The following is a 21,948-nucleotide window of genomic DNA, read 5'->3' as shown; positions in this document are numbered from 1 at the left end:
AATACTGGATCTGCTGAAAACTACCACTGGAAAGGATACCAAGATCTGGAGCATTAACTCTGTTGATTCCATTACTCTAGACTGTGACAAAACTGTTGTTTTTTGACCATATGCTCTATGAAAGTTGAGCCCTCTTTGAAGGAAAGCCACTTTAACTATGAAGAGTGGGAAGGCACTAAAGCATATGGATTATTTATTTCCTAGAGAAAGCATTTTTTTCCAAATGCTAGGTGACATTTCCTTTTGAATTCTGTCTTCCCATAATTTCGTAACTGTTGAGGAGCAAATGGTTGCAGAAGCATTTCCAGTGGGACAAAATTGCTGTGGTTGGCACCAGCAAAGGCCAAATTTATATACTTCTCCATGAGCTACTCCTCTACTCCAGATTTGCTTTCACAGTTTGACTGAAGAGCAGGTTCTAGGTGCAACATGCTCCTCTTCTGAGCAGAAAACACATCTTCTGAACTTGAAAATAACTGCCTGGTAGAAGAGGTAGTTTTTGAAATCTGAAAATCAAGTTCTATCAGCTACTTAATAATAAGGTTAGGTTTTGAGAGTCACAAAGGAAGCATCTCAAGAATATAAATGCAACTCTCTCAAAATACTTTATCGTTCAATGACCCGCTGCCTACCAACTGCAGAAAAATGACGATATTTACAGTAATTAACAAGGGACAGTTGGACATTGTTGGGAGCACTGCCCAGGGGATAAGAAAAGTTTGTGCGGGTTGGGATAGATGTGGCATTTGTACCCTGGTCTGGATGGCTGAGGCCACAGAGCACTCCAACAGGAACTGCAAAGCAATGACATCCAGCTGGACTACAAGGAGTATACATGTACCAGAGTGGATGTGTATACCCCAGCTCCCAAAGAGAAGATTGAGTTCATATCCACTAAGAGATTAACTAATGAAGGAGCTTCCTTAGTCTGTGAAATGCCTGAACAACAGGGGTGGTTGAGGTCACTTGGTTTGTTCAGCCTAGAGAAGAGACAGAGGGGAGACCTCATTGCAGCCTTCAACATCCTTGCGAGGGGCAGTGGAGAGAAAGGCACTGATTGCTTCACTCTCAAGACCAGTGACAGGAGCCGTGGGAATGGCCTGAAGCTGAGTCAAGGGAGGTTTAGGTTGGATAGCAGGAAAAGGTTCTTCACCCAGAGGGTGGTTGGGCACTGGAACAGGCTCCCCAGGGCAGTGGTCACAGCACCAAGCCTGACAGAGTTCAAGAAGTGTTTTGACAATGCTCTCAGGCACATGGTGTGGCTCTTGGGGTGTCCTGTGCAGGGTGAGGAGCTGGACTCAATGATTCCTGAGGGCCCCTTGCTATTCAAGATACTCTGTGATTCTATGCAAAACCTGAATGTTCCCTGAAGTATATGTGCTTTTCATGACTACAAAAAATAGCATTTTCGGAGCTGTCTTGCAGCAGTACTTGCTATGTTGTGACAGTCAAGCACACTGCTGAATCCTTCTTTTAGCTACTTAATGCTGTGCAGTAAGAAAGAGTGAGGATCAAATTTATGAGCCTATAAGATTAGGCTACTCAAGGCAGCAGATCAAAAAGAAGCTTACCTATCCTCCAGCTGATGGGAGAAGGAAAAAGACACTTGAAACTAGACTAGGTGGAAGGCCCACATGATGATGTTGAAGGCAAAGTTAAGAGGTCCATCCTCAATTTTTATCACCACAAAAAATTCCGAACAGGTTTCACAATTTCAGCTTTTATCACAGCTGTGAACTTCCATACTAGGACATGGCAATGAAGTGTCCTTTACAGTGGAAGACTGCACCCATGTTATATACAGAGGGGTTATGGATATACAACTTGTTTGTATTCATGTTAGGAAGTATGTGGTGACCTGGATAAGACTTCTTATGCCATGGATCGGAAACCATGACATCTGAAGAACAGATGCTGCATTTTTCTTCCCTGTGATAGCACCAAGGAATGAGATATCACTGTCTACTGCAAGACGTAGGACTGAGGTTATGTTGTCCATCTTCCACTCACACTGCTGTAATAAGATAAGGGAGGGAAGTGTGGCTGGACATTCTTTTAGACTAGTGGGTGCTGAGAATATTTCCAACTCTGTGCTGTGAGTGGGAGGAGTGCATGCTACACCTTTCCCCTTCTGCTTGCACAAATGATGCAAAGAGCTCCTGCTCCACATTTTGAAAAACAAAGAGTAAAAAGTCTTAGCTACAGAGGAAGACCTATATTATAGGCAAGATCAAAAGAATGGTAAGGGAATGGCCTCTTAAAAAATTTAAATAAAAATTCAAATTGCAGTTATGCAAAGCAAACCCTACTTAATGACTCGTTGCCTATGTTTTTCAACATCAAGTAGGACCTGGGAGAGACACAAACCCTGAAACAGAGTATGTTCCACAGCACATAAATCGGTACAGTTCATGCAGACTCAAATGTACAGGGTGGGTTTAGCTGAGAAAAAGTGGAAGGAACCCTCTGATACTTGGACTGCAGGACATATCACACATGAATAAGGAACAGCTTGGCTTTTCCTCCCTTCTGTCCACAAAATGTTTTCACCTGGTTCCAAATTTGCCTTGCTCTGTCTCCATTCAGAGCTGTGCCCATCTAAAATGTTTGCCAAGATGGTTTACAGTGAAGAGGATGAATAGGAGAGTTTATTTCCTCTAATTTTGAAGTGTTCACACTTTAAGAATCAGAGTAAAATATTTCAACAGTAACCACAATGGAACCTAGATATCACCTGCAAAACATCTTTAAACCCTCAGGACCCCATAAACTGTATTTTAACCTATTAAAAATACACAAGTAATGTTTTGAACTAGTAATGTAGAATTTAACAAACCCTGGAAAGCTAAGGAAGTTCAAAAGGACTGGGAAACAGCCAATGCTTTATCAATAGTTTAAAAAGTTAATAAAACAATGATATAAAATGAATTATATGGTTTCAAAAATAAATAATTGATCTGTGTATGCTGATACTAGAAATATTAGGGATTTTAAGAATTTCTTGGCATTTTACAAAATATTAGTCCTAAACAAATTCAAGGCAGCACATATGACGTGGATTAAAAGCTGGTTTGCTTGAACAGTTCAAAATAAAGAAAAAAAATCCTTATCCCATGAAGATTCTGCATAGATACTTTATTCAATACTGGGCAGCATTTCTAACAATGATCTCCAAGAAAAATGCTAGAAAAAAATTGCAGATGACAAGAATTGATGGAGCTATAGATAATGATAAAGAAAAAGTCAGTTCTGTAAAATCACTGAGAGCAGGTGACAAAACGGGTTTTGCCTGAACAATGTGCTGCAATAGAGATAAGTGTAAGGTCAAACACTGAGGAATCGGGAATGTAAATCACAGTGGTAGGAAAGCAGTAAATCAGAAAGATTATAGCCAGCTTCAGAATAAAGCAACTGGAAAGTGGATGATGGTTTGAGGCAAAGGCTAAGAGTACAAGCAGAGCTTCTGGCTGGATGAAGAGGATAAAACCAAGAAGGAATCAGTTGGAAGAAGAATCACATTAGAAGAACCATTACAGTGCTGTCTCCATACTGAAGATACTGGAAAATACATAGAAAAAAGCTTAAGAAATAATTGAAAATTGTTTTATCTTGTGAGACCAAAAAAAAATATTTTTTTTGCTTCAGGAGAGAATGTCTATTGTACATTTGATAGTAACCAACTATATGGTGCAGATAGAGAAGAAAGGAGAGATGCAGATGAAGGGAAAATGTAGAGAAGGAAAAAGTCAAAGCAGCTGAAAGTCAAATGTAATCAAATTCAGGTCAGGAATAAGACATATCACAGCTTCAAAGTAATTTTGTACTAGAACTTTCACTATATATCTTGTAAAATGTGAATTTTGAGAATTCCAAGAACAGGTGTTTTGCTTTAGAAGACCGATTGAACTAAAACTAAGCTGTAAAAACTTACATTGAAAGCAACAGGGCATGCACAGAGCCTGGAACACATCAGGCACCAACCACACATCAGCACTGGGACAAGGCTACACAGTCACTACTGCTGCTGCTGGTACCACAGCTCGCTCAAACCAGCTCAGCTACTCTTTATGTGTCTAAACTGTAGCAGAGGAATGGTGGCACAGAGGGAACCACTATGAGAGGCTGCTGAGAGAAGATGGGGAAACTGGGAAAGTAAGAGCTGGGCAGCAAAAAGTCCAGAGCCACCACAGAAAGGCCCACACCCCAAATCCCACGGAACTATCCTGCATTACTGCCCTGCTGAGGCAAGCACTTCTTTGTCTGTGACAGGAAGTAAGACCACAGCACAAAAGAACCATAGGAACAGGAATAGATATGAACTATATTTTACAAGGTAAATATGTAATAGAACATGCAAATACCTTAGAGAATAATGCAAAGCATAAAACAATTTTGGACTTCAGGTCCTAAAATGATGAATTCTCAACACTGGAAAAAAGTGACTTGGTTGTTCTGCACATATCTCAAGGTTGCTAGATGTCCTTCTAATAAATTAGAGCTTGGACTTTTACATTGTACCATTTGGGACAAGCTGATTATTTTTAGCACAATAATCGGCATCACATGTATTCCACAATAATACTTTTTAAACTACTCAAAGTGAAAGCTAGTATTATTCATCACTTGATTTCTTAAAACTTACATAATCAGAACAAGCCCTGTGGCTGGTGGTGGTTTTTCTGCCTAGGTTTCTTTTTTTAAATTTAATTTGATTTCCTTAAAATCATTAAATATGGTTCCACTGTATTGGAAAACTCAATGAATTATAATCACCTCAATTGCATCGTCGTACATTTTCCTTGCCTCCGTGTCCATCTTGTCTGACATAAGCCAGGCTTTCAATAAATATTCATAAAAACTGTCTCCCAGCCCGCCCACGGATGTGTGATCTGTAGAAGGGAAAGAGGGAAGAAAACAAACAAAAAAAAAAGTTGAAGTTGTTATGCAATAGCACCTTAGATTTATTCAAAACATAAACTTATGTTTTTAAGGCCTACTGCTGTAGAATTATAAACATTTTTAGCCTGTTTAGCAGGAGAAAGCTGCATGGCACTCTTTCCCCTCCAAACTTACATCCCAGGCATAGAACCTTCTGTACGTGTTCCCTGTTGGTCATTCTGCACAGGCTATCCCTCATATCAAAAATGTACTTTCACCTCTGTTTTTACTTCATTCCAAAGAACCTAATTGTTTTGCTGCTAGGGTTTGGGGGTTTTAGTTCTTGGTTTTTTAAGGGATATGTGAAAAAAGCATGTAGAAAACCTCCTAAGACCTCTGTATCCAGGATGTAACCAGGTCATGTGGCTGGCTACAAGCTGCCATCCATGAACTACACAGGATCCAAACTTTCCAGTAGATTATTTCTTACAGGGTTGTTACTCAGTAGACTAATTAATTCCCTAAACTAAATGTTCTTATTGAAATTATTTTAGTCAAAAGGGAAGCAAGCTGTCTTTGCAGTGTACAACACAAGTCCTGCTCTGTTCCACTGTGCCTGAGCAGCTATGCAGAGTTTGTGCCATGTGCCACAGGGTAAGACTGCTTCACTATTAGAATCCACCAGCAGATAAACTGAACCTCCTAACACATAGATTTCTTTTTTGTCCCCTTCTTTTCTTTTTTTCCCTTGCAGAGGTTGCCTTTCACAAATAGTGTCACTGCTATTCTGTGCTGACAGACCACTTGAGAACTATCTATGTTTCTCTTTGGCTGAACTATCATAGCTCCCCACAAAAAGCCTACTGATGGTCTGGCAGCCTTGCAGCTCCAGTTCCAACCAGGGTATGCACTCACTCAGTACACTCTTCATTCAAAAAGCAGCACACTGAGATTTAATAAGTGACTCCAAACAGCATACACATAACCTTCTCTTTCCTTATGCTACAGCTCTCAAAGCAGTAGCACCAGAACAGTCTTAGACTCCTGAAGCTAGGCGAGGGAAATGTTTAACACCAACATTGTCACAATGCCAGAAATTCACTGCCCTAAGCATGGCTGGTTGAGTCATGCAAGTACCCTTTCACTGGGTGAAGAAACGATATGACACTTCCTTTTAAAAAATACCTCAAAAAGTGGTATTATTCACAGTTTTTCTGGGATAAAAGTGCAAAAGAGAGGTTGAGCTCTCCTTCTGTTCTTTTTTCATCCAAGCACCACCCTATCACAGCATGTCTGCTTGTTTCTAAAGATGTGAGTAGGAGGTTAGAGCTGGTAGATGCAGCTATCCTAACTCTTCTAGCTGCCTCTTGGCTCTTCTGCTACTTAAAAATGGATTTCTAAACAAAGGAAAGAGCAAGTAGAGAGCCTGTAGCTTTCCCATTTAGTTTCAAGTTGTGAATTTGAAGCAAATTACTTCATGCCCTTCTCTTATACCTCAAAATCTCCTCGACTGCCTTTTCACACCCAGTTACTCAGTGATTATGAGTTTTCATAAGCTTTCTCACCCTGAGCTATAAGAGGACATTCAGGTCATGAGTCACTTTCTTACACAAACGCAAGGGTTGGAAATTACTCCTTCGATTTACAATTACATTCTTAAGTAGAAACAAGGGTCTGTGGTTTTCAGGAAAAAAATTTTAAAACCCACAAACTATCCCAAGACTTCAAAGCTACAGCTTATGCCTGCACTGCTCAGGGACTGACTACTTCACAAGAGACAGTTTAAAACTACTTCTGTTAAGCTGCTGCCTTGTCCCCAGCTGAGCTCTGTCATTTGAGTAAGGGATGATCCTCAGCCAGATTTCCTTGACAGATGCACTCAGGTCCCAACAAGGACAAGCTGTTGAACCTTCAGCAGCGTTCTTGTAGTAGCTCCAGCTGGGATTGGGACAGGAAAGAGCAGGAAGATGAGCAGAAAAGGTTCATTTCCAAAACAGAGAAACCCACATTCCAGGTGTCTTTCAAAAGTCAATTATCAGCCACACATCCCATTTCATGACTACTTCTCCAGGCAGTCAATTGAGAACTGTCCTTCTCTTCTGTCAGCAGCCCTTCTCCTTCACATTGCTTCTCATCTTTGCCAAGAGTATAGGGAACACAGACACCAGAAGCATTGAGGCACACAGAACTCAGAGCCATCCCCTAGACAGCACCTTCTTTGCACCTTCTTCGTGCAGAGAACAGGGCTGCTCAAGCCTCTTCTATTCAGATCCTCCTCCCATTCAGAAGCAGACAAGAACAAACTAAGGCCTTTCAAGGGCCTTCCAATTCCCAGCAGCAGCAGCATTTTCCTTGCTCCTTTTATGCATACCTCACTCCAGCTCTGACCAGCCTAGAGTTTTCAAGGCTCCTCTCTCATTCAGCAGTGGGCTACTTCACTCCCCAGCTGATGGCTTTCACAGCTGGACCAGAGGGAAGACCTGTCAAAAAAGGCAAACGGATCCTGTTCCTTCTCTTCAGCAGCAGGAGAAGGACATATGAAATATTGCTGGTGGGAACATATGATGGTATTTCAGGGGAGCTGGCCGCATCAAGATGCAACTGTCTTTATGTCCTGTCCCCTCCACATCCACAAAAATAGCCAAAAGGGGATGGAAGTGAAAAGAAGGCCAATGCAGCAGCTGAACTGAGGTTTAAACAATGAGTTTTCCAGCTTCTGCAGCTGCATTAACTGCATTTAACCTGGCAAGGTCTTCTTCAGCTTCTTCAGCTTTTCTGCTAGCGTCTGCTAAAGCAGAATTTGCTGCATTTTACAAGAACTATAAGTAGAAATTACTTAAAACACAGTTTATGACAGATTGTGGGTCTTTGACAATTTGCTCTCATCTAGAGCAGAAATGCTAAAGAAATATTTTCCAGGATTCCTTAGCAAATATATAACTGGCGAAGACTGTAGAAATTGGGTCATCGCATTTCTCTCCTAAAAGCAAACCTCCCCATCCAAACTTATCAGAATGCCCATGGTGGTTATCACTTTCTCCTGCTCTTTGAGCTATAGCTCAGATGGAGTCAAAGATTCAATTCAGCTCAACTCAGTATGTTTTGCTCAGAAAAATGTTTTCCACATAAAATTGACTGATGTTTTCAAACTGGCCCTAACCTTCCATGTCAATCCACAGTACTAAAAAGGAATAACTTGTGATTTTAATAACTGAGCTCACAATAGCATCTTGACACTGGCTACTCCTCAGTAAACAACGGAGAAGATAAGCACTAAGTACAAGCATTTTGAAAATTTTAAAATGGATTCTTTCTTTCACATATTTGATCTACAAGTATTACTTAATTACCTCTTTGTCATGTAAAGTTTTTTTATTTTGAAGAGCTGTTTTACAGTGAAATCCTTAAGCAGAATTCATTCCAGAGTAAGACAAATATAGCAAAAAGAACAGAAGTATGATAGCACAACAAATGTGGCTGAAGCCACATGTTCTGTTCAATGTATACATTTTTAGAACATTCATTCCTTCAAATCAAAACAAATTTGGGTAATTTCTACATTCTGCATTTTTTCAAATGTAGGCCCAGATGACTGGACAAATATAAATGGATTCCAGTCATGGATTACTTTGGAATTCTTTTCAAACTGAAAGACACAGTAACTGAAGTTGGAAAGAATACCTTCAACTTTTGCAACCAAAAGTAATTACAAGAAACCCCGTATTTTTTGTGTTTTGTCACACTTGAAAGCATATTGTGTGCAAACCTGTGCAGTTAGTCTATTTGTAAGGATTTTTCTTCCCAAAGAGGGACAAATAAAACCTTAATAGAAAGAAAATTATGTTTCAAGTTCATAACATTTTTGCTCAGCTACTACATTTACATCCAGTTAAATATTGGCATTTTTCTTCTTAATAAAGAGCACTAACTGTGAACAAAACCCCCCTCAATGAACAACACACCAGTCAATCTCAGCACAATACTTTAATGAGTTTTTAATGTATTGATAAAAGATCTATACTCAGCAACATATTGTGTCTCAGCTAATATACCAAAAACCAGATCTACCTCTTTCCCACAGACTGAGAGGGGGACCTTCTTTTAAAACCTCATACCATCATTATCTAATATTCCTAAAGATAGTTTCATTCCAAATGATCTTATTGGTATCAGCAACCCATGAGCTCACTGCTGACACAGTCTCCCAGACAAGAAGCAGGACAGCACTAAACCACAGCGCCAGGCACGAGGTCAGACAGGGCGCACACAGCCTCGCTGAAATGCCCCTGGACCTCAGCTCCAGAGAGGAGGGAGGGTCTGCAGAGCTCTGGTGATTTGTTCTCTGTAAGTGAAACTGTTTCTTTACACATCTGGGGAGACAAATAAACAGTTTTTTACCACAAACAGCTCCTGAAGGCATAGGCAACAAGGTTCCCCCTCCTCAGTGAGGCACTGAGACGGATCTGGTTGTTCTTTCTCTTCAGAACTAATTTTTGGGGACGGTTGTAGATACCAGGGATACAGTGCATTCACACAGCTCATCCCCATTTGTCATCCCCAGACCTACCCAGTATCTGTAAATAACTTCCTCCACAGCAAGCCAATTTCCACATGAACGGCAGTGGTTCCTAAGAATACGGTTATGGCCACAGACTGCAAGTTACCAACATGTGCCACTTCCTTTTGTTTACAGGGAAAGTTTGGTTCAGTGAGCAATAGCATGTTTCCCACAACAACTGACAGCCCCCTAAAGATAACATTAATAATGAAGCCTGTTCTAATGAAGGTCTACCTGCTCTCTAGAGCAAACTTAAGATGTGCAAATTATTTTTAAGCAGATGGCTTTAAGTAGTTAACAGCAGCTTAATGAGGCAAATTAAAAACAGTTCGTGATTTGCTAAACCCTCTCTGCTTTGTGCCTTAACTGTTCAATTGTCATTTCTTGGCAAGGAGCATGAATAAATAAAGAAGCCAGGCATTGTATTAAAGGCAGCACCTCCTGCCAGAACTGATGCTGCAGCCCCAACACCTGAGGGTGAGGCTTCCTGCTAGCCGGGAGCAGAGGGGAGCGAGCCACTGCCCCTCCCTGACCCCAGGCACGTCAGCCCTTAGCAGAAAGCTCCTGCATGGCTTACTGCACATAGAATAAATAAAATGAAATACAATGCTGAGCAGAGGTATGTTCAGCATGCACAGGCTGCCCTGCTGGAAAGCAAGACGGTGAGATAACATTGGAGCAGTGCAGAAGCACAAACAGGTGGAGATGAGGATCAACCATGCCCACAGTATTTTCAATTCACAAATTGTAACGACAACACTGATTCAGTATTTTAAACTAGAGACAGAGAGAGAACAACCAAGCAAAAAATTACTAATTTGGCTATTTGTAAACTCGAATCTCGGAACCGTAATAATTACTTTTGAAATTAAAATAAAGCAAAACTCACTAAAACCTGCACTATACTCAGCAGACTGGAAATGCCAAGATAAACAAACCACTGATTCATTTCAACCAAGAGCAGTAGTAGAGAATCACTTTGCAACAAAAGAGGGAAGCAATAAAAAGAGAGGCTGAGCTTCCTCAAGGATCACAAACTGACAATGTGCTATTGTAATATGTCAGAGAAGGAGTTCAAGAGTGGAAAAGTTAAGTGACCAGGAGGGGGTAGCAAAGTGATTAAGCCAATACTGACTTTCATTAAGAAATCCACATACCCTACCATCATTAGTTGTTCTGGCCTGCACCAACTGGCCTTACACTGCAGGAGCCCTCTTTCTCTGTGCAGGAAACTTCCAAAGAATTGTTTTTCTGTTTGTCTTCAGGCTGGCTCTGATTAAATTTCAGTTCAATCTTTACTTCATGTAGTTGGACTTACTGCTTCTCAGCTGCTCTAAATAGGTGCAAGCTCCCCTTTTAATCCTTTAATCCAGAAAACTGAGGCCCTGGAAATTGCAGCTGCTGCAATTCACAGCAGAAATTCAACCTAAGGATGTCATAAGCCATAGTGGTTGACTTAAAAGTGCAAACACTTGTAAATTAACTGCAGCAAAGGCAGCCCTGGCAAAAGGAGATGCAGGTGCAATTTACAGTCTAAACTATGTATTACTGAGGAACACATCACTAGCATGAGAATTTTTCTGAAAACATTCAGAGTCTCATATAACAGAACCACATTTGAAGAATATAAGTTAAGCATTTCTCATTTGGGAGGTAGCTGAACAGCCACTGTTTCCCATTCTACTGTCTGGTGCCACAACAGAATCCAGCAACATGAAACACCTCACTCAGCTCCTCCCGACCTGGGGGTGCGTGAGCATGCCTGCTCAGCACACACAGCTCTGCAGAATGGAGCAGCTGAACTCTAAAAACTCCAGACGGAGAAACTAGATGAGAATATTTTAACAAGGCTTGGAAAAATATGGGTGGTTCTTGAGTTCCTTAACTTTACTCTTTGAAAAAACAAACTTTAATCTGAGTAGAATCACGTTCCATTTCTAGTTTCATTTAGAGATGGCTAAAGCATTTCTGTCAAAGTTGTTTAAAGAAACCCCAAGAGAACAGCTTGAGGCACACAGAATATTCCAGTTGGAAGAACTGAAGTCTGGCAGCTACAAGAAATTGAAAACACAATCACTTAATGGAAAGTATTAAGCAATCTTAATTATAAGTGCTACCAGTTTCTCATATAATAAAATTAAGCAAAATTACTTCCTAGATCTGTAGGGACTATCAAACTAAAGATTAAAAACAGTTAAACTTGCACAATTCAAGTGTGTCCAAAGAGAACAGAAATACTTTGAAACAGACTAGCAAGTATAACGAGCCAACTAACATACATATTTAGGTAACTAATGTTCTTAGAATCAAAACATTTCTTCAGACTGAATGTAATTTATTGTTCTGTAATGTCAAAGGAGTATCCTAATTTTGGTATCTTACAACAGACTGTACTTTCACTCTCAGGAATTCACAGCTGGAAGAAATATTTTCTTTTTTTTCTTTTTTTTTTTAATTCAAACTTTCCTGAAACATCAAAACATTCCAGCTATTATTTATAATTCTGGAAAGATTTAGGTCATCTCTCAGAAGATATGTTCAAGAATTAAACACCAATCAACTAAATACATCAAGTCCACAGGCTAAAATTAGAAACACATTAAATCCTTATGTCAGTGTGTTTACTGAGAAACCTTCTATCACCTGAAGTTATCTTTTCAAGGTTATTACACTCACCCACAGAGCCACCAAATGAAGCACACCTGCCTCTCAGCCAAGTTTAGAGTCATTGTAAATACCAACAGTGTGGGCAGCTTTAATGAAGCCTCTGGGATTTGCAGTGGATTGATGGGAAGTCACGTGCATGCTTGTCTCTGATGACTTTTTTTAATTGACAAGGTGGCTGTGAAAGAGCTAAAAGGGGTAGCATCACCTGCTGCAAATAATACTGCTGTAGGTATGCACCCAAAACGCAAAGAGTCCCTTCTGAATAAGAGTTCATTTGTAGGGGGATTGACAAGTTCTTAAGGTCATTACACCCTTTAGTTTATTCACCTTAATCTTCCTTGAAGATCTGGAATCTCCTCTTGAACATTATAAACAAGAACATGGGAGAGTGAAACCTTTATTAGATTAAATCTAGTCCAACACTCATCTGTACCAAATCAGCTGGCAAAACCACTGTCAAAAACGTCACCCTTCAGTTGTATCAAGACATGGCAGTTTATATATTTACACCTATATAAATATATATATCTCCCACATGGAAGCTGATAGTCAAAAGTGATTCTGAGGAGCAAAGAAAGATACTCCCTGTTTTTGATCTACTTTTGGATTATACCACATGCAATATAAATCCAGGCTACTCTGATGGTTTCTTTCTGCTAAACTTCAGTCTATGTAGCTCTTATTTTTCTTCTCATGACAGATACCTGAAATGGCACACGCAGCCACCCGAAGTTTGGATCACTCTGTAAGTGCTGGGAAATTGTGTTGATTATAAGACTTTCAGTCCATGCTCTGTGACTGAGACTGAGCTACCACACCATATGTGGACTGCATTCATTACCACCCCTCTCTTACTTGACTATGCATGTCATACAGGACCATATCTGCAAGATCACACAGATCTTCAAGTCAAGATGGTATTTTAGCTTGCTGCTACAAGGACAGTCCAACTCCCAGTGGAACTTGAGGATTAAAAGAAGCCATTGGCAAGGTAACATTCATTGTTCACTGAACAGAACTATAAACCCTCTCTTCTCAATGTCACCAAACTGGAAATGTTTCTCACATGACCATCTCCTCACAGAACTCATCTCCTCACAGAACTCAGAATATGAAGTCTCACATACTGAAGACAGAATAAAAAGAAACAGATGTCAGATGTGACAACAGATGTGTCATCCAAATTTACCAATCATCTAGAGAGCAACAATGGAAACACTTAAGTGCACAGCCTCCAACACGTTACAGAAAAGGAATAAAATCCAAGAAAGTTTAATAAGGCTGTAACAAGTTTGTAACTGGACTTTGATAGGCTTCCCTTTCATAAGAAGCTAGTAAGTCAAGAATGGCTCAAAAATGCAGCTTTAGGCATAAAATTAACAAAGAAACAATGAGATTCCACAGGAAATCGAACTCTAAAAACTCACAGAGGTGTCAAAGGATAGCTTTTTACTCCCCAATTATTTTAAGTTAATGTCTTCAAAGTCATCAGTGTAAACTCTCAAAAATATCAGGAAGTACTCTAAACATGCCAGACTTCATTAATACAGATGAATTTACTGAATTTACAGTAAATGACAATGATGAGAAAAACAAATGGAAAAGCGGCTGTGGGACAAATCACGAATTCTAGCTATTGATGCACTCCCCACCGAGATCACGCTCTGAAAGTATAGTTTGGTGGTACAGCAAAATGAAATACTCATCTCTTTGTCTAGCAATGTATGCAAGCATTCTCATAACCCAAAGTTATACCATATCCAAATCCTCTCTTTAGGAATTATTTATAGACTCTCCTTTTCAAATGCATAATTCATATACATGTTTAACCTTCCAATAACACTAGAATCTTTAACACACTAAACAAAGGTTTTATTTGTTCACCTTTTTCAGCATCTTGCTCAGCAGACCAGCAAAGTGTCTTAACCTTGTAGTCTTATAAAAGCATATTCCCTGTAATGCACAGTTCTGTTGTATTTCATTAAAATAAAGTTTTAACAGATTATCTTGCTCTTGGCTTCTAATGAATAAACAAATTTGAATGCAGCTTTTTCTTGGAACACAGCTAATTACATTTGTACAAGGTTGTAAAGCAAAAGTGTAAGGGGAATTCCCCAGCAGAGATTCCACAGATTATCTTCTATTCAAAACACATACATGTTCCTAAGGACAGAACAACACTAAATAAATTGGAGAGTAAAATTAAGGACACCTGCCAAGATAGCAAAAGAAATTAAACTGCAAAGAACCACCCCCACCTTCTAATATGCAACAGCATGCCTACTACTGGAAGTCTAGAAATAATGGAGTAATTTTATTTGTTCATAATGTAATAAACTGAAAACAGATTTCAAATAGAAAAACCTCTGTAAATAAATGCTTACACCAATGTCCAAACTAAACATCACATAGATCACATATTTCCAGTTCTATAAATGATGTTCCAAACAGGAATTAGAAAAAGAAAGGTACTTGCCAAATCAAGTAAATGTGAAAAAATGCAGTCAGGTTGGGAACTACTCTACATGTACTTTTACAATATGCAATTATTTTACTTCTGTACCATTTCTATTTAAAAGGGAGAAAATCTTTTCCTTATGCTGAAGGGGAAAAATAATCATTTGTGAGTTAAAGTATTAGAAATTCTATAAGTCCAAATAGAAAGTAGTTATCTGATGAGTTTTGGAAAATACTTTGGAACATACAAGGCTTACTTGACCCAAATTCCCTTTGCTTCCTTTAAGGTTACAGATGTTTTGCCAGAACTTGACATTACATTTCACAGTTTTATTTTTCCTGACTCATGGCATTGGTAGTTTCTTTAAAGAAGGTACAGATATTAATAGACCTAATTTAAGATACTCCTTGTGCTAAGCAAGGCATGTAGTAAATAAATAAGGGTAGGAGAGAGAATGTATAATATCCTCACAGTTAAAGGAGATTATGAGCAGCTTCAGTTGGCAAAGACATGTTTTCCAATACTAGCATCTTTGCACTATCTCTAACTACACTATCAACCTGTTAATTTATTCCACAATTATATTTTTATCTGAAATATTTATCTGCAGTATTTATTTAAACTCTTCAAAGACTACTTCATTCTTCACTATTATTCACTTCACCTTGCCATCTGCAAGGGTTTTCATCTCCCAGAGGCAGGTGTAAAGACTGAAAGGGTTTCTTGCTTAATTTTAAAAATGAAAGGCCCAAAAAATGATAAAGAAATCAAGATCTGGATTTCTATCTCTGCAGCACCCTTGAATGTTTGCATTTTAGAGAGCCAGTCTCCCTATGGATCAGGTAGAGCTCACACTGTCAGGGAAATACCCTTCAGCTGACATGCTGATTTTTCTCAATGTTCGCATTCTCACGTGGGCACAGGCAGACTGTGACAGCACCTTCTTCATCAAAAAGGGTCTGCAGATCATAGGGGCTGGGAGAGCTGGGTGGCAGGGATCAGAGGCTGATGGTGGGTCCCAGGGCCCTAGCAACTGAAAACACCTGGGTGTGTTTGCTTTTCCCAGTGAATTTAATCCTGAGTGCATGTTCATTAGCAAACTCCCAGCTGGACAGCAGGAGACCTGCATCTGAAAAGACCCAAGCTCTGTGCTGATGGCTGCAGAGGTCCAGGGTGCAAACACGAGCACTGGACTGAGAGCCTCTGCTAATATTTGAAGGGTCCCTGAGCATGAGGAGACTTGTGAAGGGTGCAAGTCTGTGCATCTATTTGACAGTGAACATAAGGAGGAGGATCAACGCTTGGCTTGTGGGCACATTGCAGGTGAGTTGTGGCAGGACTACACGGGGGTGCTGCAAAGGCAGGGCTGTTGGTGGCTCTCTGTGTGGAAAGCTGCAGCAGTGTCCTCTTAATGCACCTCTAGAATATGTCCTGACTGCAAATGGGAACTTCAGCAGTCACATCCATCAGACAGGGATGGAGACACTTGGACCTGGCTGGCCTTCAAGAGCTAGGAAGGAGGAATGCCCAGGTCTTGGAGTTTACTAAATACAGTGGTTTTCTTACCATCTTTAACCATGTTATATACATTGACATCAAATTTATTTTCACTGTTCCTTTAAATTCTGAAAAATAAATATAGACAGATGGTGCTGTGTATTTCATACAATACCATATCACAAATGAAAATACATAGGATGCATTGCTCATGGTTTGTCTATTACCTGCAAGAGTTTAAATGAAGCAGTTTGCTTAATGACTTTGCTCAGCCCAAGGGCATTAGCCTCAAACCAGCTGTACAGACAGGCATAAAAAACCTGGAATATTCGCCCAGTATTTCCATTTAAATGACAGTAATTTAAAGTTTTTTTCCAATGTTTGAAAATTGCACCATTTTAAAAGAAGTGTAAATCTAACACAAATAAATTAAATCTACAGATGTGTCCTCCAAGTAGCATTTTGAAATTAAAAGTGCTTGGTTTAATTTAAGCAGTTATTGTTGAAAATTAAAGACCACCGGAAGAAAAATCAGTATGCACATCCATAAAGATATTTGCTTAAGTTTATTTGAAGGCCAGTCTACAGCACAACCAACTGGGAAATAGAGGATGTAAACTTCTCCCATTCAGCCACCTGGGCTCTACCTCTACCTACTATGTAGCAACAGGCGCAGGAAGCTGCAAGAAAGTGAGAACATCACCAGAGGGGGCTAAGGTAGTGTAACAGTGTGAATCTTCTTACTGTCTTTAAAGTATAGCTATCACTTTGACATGGAAGACAACATTTAAATTGAGTACATTTAATACTCTTATCACATGTGATCAATATCACACTGTCAATGAGTCCTTATAAAGATGATGACAGAGTGTCCCCCAATGGACTTTTAACCTGGACTACTTGTATGTCTGAGTAAGGGGCTTGTTTTCTGTAAGGAGACATGAATAAAGCAGCAAAGAACAGACTGCAGCCTGAATGTTCATCACATCAGCATTTGGTGGTGACAAATTCGGTGTCTGCTGTTACATTCCTAATAGCAATGCTCAGCTCATGCACTGTAAATTTACACGCTAGCTTACTTCACAGCAATTTGTTAATGTGCCCACAGATCGCTAAAGAGAAATAAACATATCAGATCAATACAGAATGACATTTCTGCTTATTTTCTTGCATATGGAAGCCAAATTTGGCCTAAACCCCAACTTTAGTTAAACTGACAACTCTCTTAGTAACCAATCCAGGTAACTCCATAGGTAGCCCAGACGCAGGAAATGAGGTTTGATGTTAAGAGTAATTAGAGTTCCCCTTCAATAACATTCTTACTTGCAAGAGATGTTGGAACCAGAAGAAATTGTTTCTTTTCGGTGCTGGAAAGCAGAAAGGAAGAATGCCCAATTTACAGAAATGTGCAAACATGATGTGTGTACCCTGACTTTGCAATAACATGCAGATTTGGCATTTCTTTTGTTATTGCCCTTCTAGTTGGTATTCTCATCTAACATGTTTGCAAATGCAAACTAAATTTTTTCAACTTATTTTAATTTTTTAAGAAATCACTTTTCTTTAGTACCAATCAATTTCCATAATTTTGAAATCCCAGCTTTTTAATCAACTTTCTGTTACATCTGCTTAGGAGGCTTCTCTAGAAAGCACTGTTACTGCTTTTGAAAATAATCTAAATTCGAAGTTCTGATGCTCACACCAATCCAACTACTCACCATGTGTAAACGAAAAGCTAACACAGTCAACTGAAGGTTAATGAGAGAGGTTAGAAAATCCTTCCTGACAGCTATTTTCTTTTCAGTCTTACAGAAACTGAAACCCCAAAGCAGAAATATTTAAATAACTTGTTCCTACTGGACCATCACCCTAGCCCATAAGTAAAAATTGAATCTGTCAACATTCCTGTAGGCATCATAGCTCTGCCTTCTAGCAAATGCCCCAGTGAGCTGACAAACACTGAGCTGAACCCATTCAAAAGATGTCTGGCACGACCTCCATGCTGCAATAATACCTGCACATTATAAGCTTAACCCCAAATATTTAGCTATCATTTTCCTCCTCCTGGGTATAATGAAGTCCCTTGCTGCTACACAGCATTAAGTGTCCAGTTGTATTACAAAGCATTTGCATTGGAAAGGACAGGGATTTAGCAATGACCAGTAAGCCATTCACCCAGCAGTTTTTAGGACTGGGGTTTACAGCATTCAAGTGGAAAGAAATTATGGGATGAAGCAGTAGTCCCTGCTCAGTCCTGCCTGCTGTGGCTTCAGACCCTGGCTGCTGCTGCTTCATTGAGGCAGGCAGTAAAAAAAAAGAAGTAAACTGTCACCCTTCTTCAAGGGCTACGTCAAGTGCAATAAATGCAAATGAAAATTTGCATTAATTCTATTGTAAGCACTTCAAAGACATGCCTATAGAATAATGCCACACTGACATAATGATTTGACTCATCTCTATAACTTGTTAAGAACCTGGAAGCAATGGTCACATCCTTCTTGATGAAATCATTATCACTAATTGTCTGCTAAGTTACTTCACTGGTTATAACTGTTCAGGCATTTGTAACAGACACACTGACTGGTTTGAATGAAAGTGCACATCTTTGTAAGCTCCAGCAGACAAACAAGTGGAAAAGATGGTCTGCACATCTCAGGGCAGTGTCCCCAGCACATCATTCCCAGCGGTGAAACTGCAGAACATGCTATTTATACTGAGATCAAAAGGCCTGCACTCTGATAAATCAAACCCCAGCAGAAATGACTCACTGGACCCTGCACCTCACATCAGAAGGATGTCGACAAGGTTACAGCACATCACATACACTGCTCCCCTTCTCCTAACCCAAGAAGAGCACAGACCACATTTTGACCACACATTTAAACGAGGCAAATCAGACAAGACACAGCAACGTGGCCTAAGATCTATGGAGGCTAAGACAGAAATATTCTGAGGCACAGAAAAACTCTGTAACAAGTGCTGAAAGACTCTTACAAAAGGTAGCTCATCACCATTCATGAACCCTGGATATGCAAAGAGAACTGGGGGGCCGGTGTACCTGTGGTTAAAACCCACAAAATTAGGGTGTGCCTAGGCTCCTAGTGGAAACAGCTCTGAGAAGGTATCAAAATACTCTAACAAGTATTAAGGTAGAAGGTACCACAAACTTTCCACAAGGTCTTGCTTGCAAGTAGAGATGGATCCAGTTTACAGCCCTATGGGGCCACACAAAAGTCACAGAAAATAATGCTTCCCATTTTTCCCACAATCTTGCAACAGGAATTTCCTTTAAATATTCAAGTTTACCTGTTGGCTTGTTGGAACAAAATTAAACAAAACAGCAATACTTCCAGAAGGGTACAATTTTTTCTTCTATTCAAATAGTGTAATTTTTTTCTTTAAAAAAATAAATTAAAAGGCAAACACAAAATATAACTGCTGAGAAAACTTGACCTAAATTAATTCTTCGACTATATATCTTGTCTAATACTAAGAATCAACTGGTAGTAATAGCATTAATTGGTCTGACTGCTAAGTTCCCATCACCACTGATGTTATTACTACTTTGAATAAAGTATTCTAATTGCCACTAGAATGAAGGGTACTGAAATATTCTACTTTGAATAAAGTATTCTAATTGCCACTAGAATGAAGGGTACTGAAATAGAAAATAAACTCACCACTAGAAAGATGCTATATTGCAGCTACGTCCCATAGTTCTTCAGCAGTGCATTTAGGTATGTATTTATGCTGATTTATTTTATCTATTTCACACCCCTCATGTCTTAGTTGGAATATTTTACAGATTGAGAAAAAGACTAACTAGAATTGAACCAAAAAAAGTCTGAGCAGAGAAAAAAAACTGTTGAAAGGACAAAAGAAAGAAAATAAAAAAGAAAGGAAAGCAACACTAGAAAGGTCAGAGTGAAGTTACTTGTATCTAGGCAAATAAAGTGTTCCGAAATAATTCTCCGAAACTATCTGCAGAAAGTACTTTGTACAAGATAAGATGCATCAAACTAAAGGTCACAGCAAAGATGAAAAGGACAGCTTTCCCAGAAGCTGGAAAAAGAAAAGTTATGCTTTGATACTCTTTCCATTGTCTCAGTCTTTCCAGTACAAAGGTATATAACAAGCCAAATACAATGCTCTTTGAAATTACCTTCTGAGGGGAACATAAAAGCCTTGCCTGCCTGTATTACCAACCATGAGACTCAAGCCAGTAACAGTGTAGGGGACTTAAACACGAGTCCTCTAGTGAATTGGGATGCTGTGTGTGAAGGCATCATCCTTACTCGACTCACTCATGCATAGCAGGACACAACCTCTGCAAGGGAGAAAGAAATCCTCAGCTATTCCATCCCATCTGCCCAGCGTTTCAGAACACGTGCTCCTTTACTGTAACTTCTTAAATTTTTGCAAGCAGATGCACTGAAGAGTGATCTACCAGGGATACAACAAAGACATTTTCTCATCATTCCAGGTTTGTGAAAGGAAATGCAGAATTATGGATTCTTGCTATCTAGTCCCCACAAAATCAGTATTAGGTTTACAAATGCTGTTTGTCCTAGTTTCAACTGGGACAGCATTAATTTTTTAGAGTAGCTGGGAAGGGGCATGGCCAGACCCCAGTGTTGTTCAATACCATCTCAGGTCATTGCCAGAGGCAGGGAAAATGACTCATCTCAGGAGAAGGGCATCCTTTCTGGTCAGGGAGAAGAAACTGGCTGCAAAGAACAGGTCTTCTATGTAAACCTGGTTTTTTCCTTTATACCTTTTCTTATTAATATTGTTGCAGTTACTGTTAATTTTCTTTTCTCATTGTTGTTTCCAGTAAATTGTTCTTATCTCAACCAGTGATCTTTTGTGCTTCCAACAGGAGGCAGGCAGAGGGTGAGTGAGCAGCGGGTAAGGTTTTAGGGAACTACTAAATTGGAGACTACCACCCTAAGCCATGACGTTGCACTGGGAAAATCCTAGAAATATTACCAGAATATCTAAATATGCAATTGGAACCTTACTTGCTCAAAAAAACTCCCCAAACCCCAATCACCAAATTCCAGGAAATAAATTTAGGACTCATGTTCAGCATGGAAAAATTAAAGGCTTTAAGAATTTTTATTTCTTTTATCCTCAGAACATAAGTCTCAGTTTCTAATCCTAAACTTGAGTCCCAAACGTATTATCTTGCAAAATCCATTTAATAGTATGTTTGAGCTTCACCAAACTTCTGCAAAGTAAAACTTTTCACTGTATGTTTATTTTTAGTGATGAGGAGTATTTTATTTCCAAGAGATATTAATTCTGTGCATTGTTATTACAAAAAAGCTGGAGAGGAACTTTTTACAAGGGCATGTAGTGACAGGACAAGGGGAGATGGATTCAAAGTGAAAGAGAGTAGGTTTAAATTAGATATTAGAAAGAAATTCTTTACTGTGGGGATGAGTTGCCCAGAGAAGTTGAGAATGCCCAATCCCTGGAAGTGCTCAAGGCCAGGTTAGAGGCTTTGAGCAACCCAGTGGAAGGTGCCCCTGCCCACAGCAGGGGGGTTGGAACTAGATTATCTTTACTGCTCCTTCCAACCAAAGCCATTCCATGATGTTCTATGAAAAAGCCTCTAAAGAATCCTGGTGATACGTCACATTAGACGACTGTCAATAAAACCCAGCACAAGCAGATGGTTAGGAATAAAAAAAAATCCACACAAAAATTGTTTCAAAGCAAAAATACAAAATTGTCTTTTGAATAAATAATGCTGAAGTATTTGTATTTGCATGTTTTCTTATTTCTGAATATGTTGTTACACTTAAATTTATCAGAAGAATTTGTCCCATCAATCCATTTGCCCATCTCAGATGGTGTCATGATTCACTCAGAGATATAAGATGCT

General features: G+C 39.4%; 1 protein-coding gene across 2 annotated transcripts in view; it reads right to left on the bottom strand.

The window, feature by feature from the left end:
• MAN1A2 (mannosidase alpha class 1A member 2) overlaps positions 1-21,948 on the bottom strand; it is a 130,877-nt gene that overhangs the window by 18,569 nt on the left and 90,360 nt on the right. For both annotated transcript variants that reach the window (XM_068181878.1, XM_068181879.1), the window contains exon 9: positions 4,774-4,889. In XM_068181878.1, the coding sequence (XP_068037979.1) occupies positions 4,774-4,889 (116 nt within the window). The remainder of the gene's footprint in view (positions 1-4,773; positions 4,890-21,948) is intronic.

The sequence above is a fragment of the Anomalospiza imberbis genome, chromosome 2 (genome assembly GCF_031753505.1).
Source record: "Anomalospiza imberbis isolate Cuckoo-Finch-1a 21T00152 chromosome 2, ASM3175350v1, whole genome shotgun sequence".
NCBI lineage: Eukaryota > Metazoa > Chordata > Aves > Passeriformes > Viduidae > Anomalospiza > Anomalospiza imberbis.
Note: the sequence above shows the minus strand (reverse complement) of the source record. Positions and strands in the feature narration are given on the sequence as shown.